The sequence below is a fragment of the Haliotis rufescens genome, unplaced genomic scaffold (genome assembly GCF_023055435.1).
Source record: "Haliotis rufescens isolate VD_foot unplaced genomic scaffold, xgHalRufe1.0.p SCAF_15, whole genome shotgun sequence".
Taxonomy (NCBI): domain Eukaryota; kingdom Metazoa; phylum Mollusca; class Gastropoda; order Lepetellida; family Haliotidae; genus Haliotis; species Haliotis rufescens.
This window is the reverse complement of record NW_025963835.1, coordinates 17,624,406-17,631,664: the sequence shown is the minus strand read 5'-3', so window position 1 is coordinate 17,631,664 and position 7,259 is coordinate 17,624,406. Positions and strand designations below refer to the sequence as shown.

The window sequence follows — 7,259 nt, the reverse complement described above, 5'->3', positions numbered from 1 at the left end:
GTGGGGATTCTAGGGCTGAATAGGTCCCCAGTACCTCATGCTTGTCTCCCTGTGGAGATTCGAGGGCAGAATAGGTCCCCAGTACCCCATGCTTGTCTCCCTGTGGAGATTTCAGGTCAGAATAGGTCCCCAGTACGCCATGCTTGTCTCCCTGTGAGGATTCCAGGTCAGAATAGGTCCCCAGTACCCCATGCTTGTCACCCTGTGGGGATTCCAGGTCAGAATAGGTCCCTAATACCCCATGCTTGTCTCCCTTTTGAGATTCGAGGGCAGAATAGGTCCCCAGTACCCCATGCTTGTCTCCCTGTGGAGATTCCAGGTCAGAATAGGTCCCCAATACCCCATGCTTGTCTCCCTGTGGAGATTCCAGGTCAGAATAGGTCCCAAATACCCCATGCTCGTCTCCCTGTGGAGATTCCAGGTCAGAATTAGTTCCCAGTACCCCATGCTTGTCTCCCTGTGGAGATTCCAGGTCAGAATAGATCCCCAGTACCCCATGCTTGTCTCCCTGTTAGATTTCAGGTCAGAATAGGTCCCCAGTATCCCATGCTTGTCTCCCTGTGGAGATTTCATATCAGAATAGGTCCCCAGTACCCCATGCTTGTCACCCTGTGGAGATTTCAGGTCAGAATAGGTCCCCAGTACCCCATGCTTGTCTCCCTGTGGGGATTCCAGGTCAGAATAGGTCCCCAGTACCCCATGCTTGTCTCCCCATGGGGATTCCAGGTCAGAATAGGTCCCCAGTACCCCATGCTTGTCTCCCTGTGGAGATTCCAGGTCAGAATAGGTCCCCAGTACCCCATGCTTGTCTCCTCGTGGGGATTCCATATCAGAATAGGTCCCCAGTACCCCATGCTTGTCTCCCCATGGGGATTCCAGGTCAGAATAGTTCCCCGGTACCCCATGCATGTCTCCCTGTGGAGATTCCAGGTCAGAATAGGTCCCCAGTACCCCATGCTTGTCTCCCTGTGGGGATTCCATATCAGAATAGGTCCCCGATACCCCATGCTTGTCTCCCTGTTGGGATTCCATATCGGAATAGGTCCCCAATACCCCATGCTTGTCTCCCTGTGGAGATTCCAGGTCAGAATAGGTCCCCAGTACCCCATGCTTGTCTCCCTGTGGAGATTCCAGGTCAGAATAGGTCCCCAATACCCCATGCTTGTCTCCCTGTGGAGATTCCAGGTCAGAATAGGTCCCCAGTACCCCATGCTTGTCTCCCTGTGGAGATTCCATATCAGAATAGGTCCCCAGTACCCCATGCTTTTCACCCTGTGGAGATTTCAGGTCAGAATAGGTCCCCAGTACCCCATGCTTGTCACCCTGTTAGATTTCAGGTCAGAATAGGTCCCCAGTACCCGATGCCTGTCTCCCTGTGGAGATTTCAGGTCAGAATAGGTCCCCAATACCCCATGCTTGTCTTCCTGTAGGGATTCCAGGGCAGAATAGATCCCCAGTACCCCATGCTTGTCTCCCTGTGGGGATTTCATATCAGAATAGGTCCCCACTATCCCATGCTTGTTTCCGTTAGATTTCAGGTCAGAATAGATCCCCATTACTGCATGCTTGTCTCCCTGGGGGGTTTCCATGTAAGAAAAGGGCCCCAGTATCCCAGACTTGTCTTCCTGTGGGGTATAAATGTCAGAATAGGCCCCCAGTATCCCATGCTTGTCCCGCTGTGGGGATTCCAGGACAGAATGGGTCTTCAGTACCCAAAGCACTGTATGGGTATTTCAAGTGATGTGAAAATTGAACTAGCCTATCTGAAGTTTCAGGTCCTAGGGTCTTGTAATTTCAGAGGAGACGTGGATAACAAAATTCAATTTCTTCTAAACCAACGTTACCAACATACTGACAAGATAGCCTTTTACATTTCGCCACAACACCACGAATAGTAGGTAGGCAGACATAACTCACAACAATGTTGATTGAACCAAACAACATCTTATATAAACCAAATGATACGATTGGAATTGACGCCACAGATCATATATAAATTCTATGACATAATAATCGTGTGTCAGTGTGTACAGCTACAGATATATGTCCCATGAAGATCCAGGGTAGAATAGGTCTTCAACAGCCCATGCTTGTCGTAAAAGTTGACTATGCTTGTCGTAAGAGGCGACTAATGGGATCGGGTGGTCAGGCTCACTGACTTGGTTGATGCATGTCATCGTATCCCAATTGCGTGAATAGATGCTCATGATATCAATCACTGGATTGTCTGGTCCAGATTCGATAATTTACAGACCGCCATCATATAGCTGTTATATTGCTGAGTGCAGCGTTAAAGAACAAACAAACAAACAAACAAAACTACAGATATGTGGATAAAAGAAGAACAAATGACAGACAATAGTCTTCGACATAGACTCACTTAAACCTACAGGTCAGGTGAGCTAACAATATATTTACGCTTGTACAACCTAAATTTGAAAAAAAACTGGTTTATTTATGTGAAATCACATGTTACGCCAAAGAAATATGAATCTGCAAGATAAATCTTCGCTGAAGACTTTCATAAAGTATCTTCACAACTATGGATGGATTTCCATAAAACATGTCCCAAATCAAAATCAAGTCACTTCATCTTTTCCCTATTTATTCCATTTCAACATACACACATTGAGGTATTGAGAAACACAACTACAGACTCACTCTAGGGCACATTCTAACCAACACATATAAAATAAATTGGCACCTAATCCCCCCCCCCACCCCAATCTGACCCTCACCTTTACCTAAAATCTCACCTTGACCTGTCCAACCTCACCCTGACCTCCCTCACCTCACCTTGACCTCTCCCAATCACCTTGACCTACCACCTCACCCTGACCTTTTCCACATCACCTTGACCTCCCACCTAACCTTGACCTCTCCCACCTAACCTTGATCTAACCCACCTAACCTTGACCTCCAACACCTCACCTTGATCTAACCCACCTAACCTTGACCTCCAACACCTCACCCGGACCTATCCCACCTAACTTTGACCATCCCACCTCCCCTTGACCCTCCCATCTCAACCGGACCCATCCAATCCTAATCCTGTTATTTGAAAGAAAAGTATTTCTTTGTCTTTAACATATCAAATGAAAGGGTCTGTTATATTTCCTCGCTACACTGCTTAACCCTCCCCACATTTAACTACCATCATTCCCGGCTCCAATCTCATGAACATCAGATCTTTTACTCCGATATCACACCTCTTTGCATGAAGATCTGACGACACCGCCACAGGGGGTCGTATCAAGATAACTCTATAATCAGCCTTTCAACATTGCGGCCCATGAATGAGGTCGTCCCAACTCTGGCTTGCTCTGCAACGAGTCATCTTTAACTAACAAACTTTTTGCTATCAAACACATACTCCATACACATAAACATCGTTTGATAGCAACATGGCATACAATTTCATCACCGAAATCATAACTTGGATGTATATATATTACTCCACCACTGATAGGGATATTTTTCGACGCTACACCAAACTGATTCTCATAATGTCAAGTGTATACTTAAGTAGAATGACATATCTGATAATCCCTGTCAAAAGTTGAGTGGTATATTGGGATAGGGTTGTTTGGTTGTAAAAAGGCATATACTTTCATTATTTCAATCTGAACTTTGGATTTATATATGAATAGAGAGAGGGAATTTTGGGTAGAAAAACGGCATACAATTTCGTTATTTTAATAAGAAATTTAAGGTTCTGTGGTGCCACAATACAATGTTTTGTATCACTGGGTCATGAATGGATATAAAATGATACAGACATAACAAGAAACACATATCATTTGGCACCAGTGCTATTCTCTGATATAATGTGAAAGAGTTCTTTTAAGCCAAAGGCTTTAATGCTTAACTTAACATTACTGCATTGAATGCAATATTAGAAAACAATGTGAAAATACCCCTGAAATTTAGAAAAATAAGATCTTTTTAAAAATACCAATTTTGAACACATTAATGAAACGATCTCAATTTGTCTGTAGGTGTACTCAGTATGGAATACTAGATAAATCCTTGTGCACAAAAGATAAGCATTAATTTCGGTATTGTCAGGTATTAAAATCACTTCTTTGAATGTCAGTATATTGTCTGCATTGAATGGAAAAGTTCTTTCCTTGTCTCAACTATCATAACATGGTTGTTTATGTTGACTTTGAATCACTTTTTTTTTGTTACAAAAAAAACCAAACAGCCTGTTCACCTAGTCATCATGGCTATTTTAAAAAATTATATTCTGGTGAAAATTGTTTTTAATGCCCTTAAATGATGACTCAGCATTACATATTAGTAGGAAAGACTGGACCACCTGACCCTGTGAAGGAACAGTCCCCCCCTGGATCAGGCTTCTTGCTGAACACATCGGAATACTCCGAATCTGGTCCATTGTCACATGAGAACATGTTCAGCGCGGTCTGAACAACACTGTTCAGATCTGCCGAGGATATGTCCGACTTCAGATTTGGTGGCATCGGAAACAGATTCCCTGAGCTGGTCTCGGCTGCGGCGCTGTGGCCGTGTATGGAGGACTGTGTGAACATGTTCGGCAGTTGGCCTGTTATATGTTCAGATGAAGATGGATAGGTTGGGTTGTTCATGAAACCAAACATGTTCATGATATTATCCGTAGAACTGAGACTACCCGTTTGCTTGGCTTGAAACATACTTGGTCTCTTGAACATGTTCATAGCATAATCATTTGGTACTAGGGGAGCGTTCATTTGGGGGAAGTGGTAGCCCAACTGCATGCTCCTGTTCATCGCAAGGAGGTCGTGCATTTGAGGGTCGAATCCTAGATTGGTTGAGTCGTGTGCCAGGACCTGATCAGTCCTTGAGGCGTCAATGGCACTCCTCATGTTCATTGAGAGACTAGTGAAATGGTTGTGTGTTGGATTTAGTAGATAATTCCCTCCAGTTGCCCCTGGGGTGGGGTTAGAGTTGTTGTGGTTGAGTAAGTGACTAGAATGAGTGGCCATAAGGTTGTGATTAGACGTGGGCTTATCCAAGTCACGGGTGCTGGTGCTTGGGTTTGGGGGCCCATGGCTTGGACTGGAAGATGCTAAGGAAGAGTTGATGAGTCTCAGACCAGAGATTGTCATGTCAGGATTGTTGGCAACTGGTCTAGATGCACTAGCTGCAGCTCTTGATTCATTGGCTGCAGCTCTGGATTCTAAGGTTGCTGGTCTGAAATTGCTGACTGGAGGTCGTGATTCACTGCTTGCTGGTCTGAATTCGCTGTTTGAAGGTCGTGATTCACTGCTTGCTGGTCTGAAATCACTGTTTGAAGGTCGTGATTCACTGCTTTCTGGTCTGAAATCACTGTTTGAAGGTCGAGATTCACTGCTTGCTGGTCTGAAATCACTGTTTGAAGGTCGTGATTCACTGCTTTCTGGTCTGAAATCGCTGTTTGAAGGTCGTGATTCACTGCTTGCTGGTCTGAAATCGCTGTTTGAAGGTCGTGATTCACTGCTTGCTGGTCTGAAATCGCTGGCTGGAGGTCGTGATTCACTGCTTGCTGGTCTGAAATCACTGTTTGAAGGTCGAGATTCACTGCTTGCTGGTCTGAAATCACTGTTTGAAGGTAGAGATTCACTGCTTGCTGGTCTGAAATCACTGTTTGAAGGTCGTGATTCACTGCTTGCTGGTCTGAAATCACTGTTTGAAGGTTGTGATTCACTGCTTGCTGGATTTACTTCCATTGGTGCTGTGTTAAGACTTGGGGATGGTGATCCCTCGGTAACACTGTTGTCAGTTTGAATAGGATTTGCTTCAACTGAAGCTGAAGAATATGCGGGTTCTTCAGGGGCTGTGTCCTTTGGATTTGTACTTGTCCCCGGGTTACTGGTACTGTTATCTGACCCTGTACCCGCAGGAGAGTCAGGGCCCTCACCATTAGGACTACCTGCTGAGGAACCAGTATTACTTGTCAATGGATCTTTCGTGGAATTTGTGTTTTCATTTTCAGATTGTTCCTGTTCGGCAAGATCAGATTCATTTAGACTCATCGCAGCAGCAGATGCTGAGAACAGCTTCTGATTGGCTGCAATTAATTGTTCAAATCCTGGAGACAGATCCATCGGAAAGGCCATGTTCAAGGGAGGAGGCCCTGTCGGGGTGGCCTGATCTCCACTCACCCCTGGCATGGCCGTCATCTGCATGTACTGCCTAGAAAGTTCCTGCATCCGACTCCATAGTAGCGCATTCTCAGCATAGAGCTCTGTAGCATGTGTTCTCACCATATGGGTCTGCATGTTGGACATAGTGGTGAAGTCCTTGCCACACATTCGACAGGAGTATGGCCTCACCCCGGTATGCGTCCTCATGTGGACTTGATAATTTCCAACACTCGCAAAGTCTTTACCGCAGACATGGCAGACATGGGGCTTCTCGCCAGTGTGGGTGCGGATGTGGATCTTCAGAGCCTGCATGTTGGAGAAGTTCTTGTCGCACTCGCCACAGCTGAAAGGACGTTCTCCAGTGTGGATGCGCATGTGTGCCTGCATGTTGCCTTGACTTGTGAACGCTTTGTGACAAAATGAACATTCAAACGGCTTCTCTCCAGTGTGAGAACGGACATGAATATGAAGAGATTGCAAGTTCCTAAAATCCTTCCCACACATTTGGCATTTATACGGCTTTTCCCCAGTGTGGGTGCGTTGGTGGACCTTAAGGTTTCCCTGACCGGCAAACCCCTTCCCGCACTCCGCACATTTATAGGGTTTTTCACCTGTATGGGTTCGAATATGTACTTGTAGATTTTGGGCAGTGCCAAATTCCTTGCCACACTGAGAACACTGATGAGGGCGTACCCCTGTGTGGACGCGACTGTGAGCCTTCATGTTGCCATAGCTGGAAAAGGTCTTGTCACACCACTGACATTTATACGGCTTTTCACCAGTATGGGATCTCACATGGACCTGTAAATTCTGCAGTTTGGGGAAATGTTTTCCACATATATCACATGCATGGGACCGAGATGGATCATCCTCTTCACCTGCCTCGTCCTTTTCCGGGGATTCCATGCTCGGTTGTGAGCGGTCAGGTCTGGGCGACTCGTCAATCTGAAGGTCGCCCTCCGGTTCATCCTTACAGTTGTTGTAGATGTGATAGGACAGCTTCTCCAGCTGGGAAAACTCTTTTCCACACAACTGACAAGAGATACGTTGTTTGTAGAAGGAGATGGATGACCCGGCTTCGTCTTCCGTTTCTTTCTTTATGAAAGTCTCCATTTTGGGCGTCAGCTGGGA

The 7,259-nt window shown here is 45.7% G+C and overlaps 1 protein-coding gene across 1 annotated transcript in view; it reads right to left on the bottom strand.

The window, feature by feature from the left end:
- Positions 1-2,591: 2,591 nt before the first annotated feature.
- Positions 2,592-7,259, bottom strand: part of LOC124138675 (zinc finger protein 236-like) — a 29,865-nt gene continuing 25,197 nt past the window's right edge. The window contains exon 3 of the mRNA XM_048395839.1: positions 2,592-7,259. This exon is cut by the window's right edge and continues 16 nt beyond it. Within this exon, the coding sequence (XP_048251796.1) occupies positions 4,293-7,259 (2,967 nt within the window). The 3' untranslated portion in view covers positions 2,592-4,292.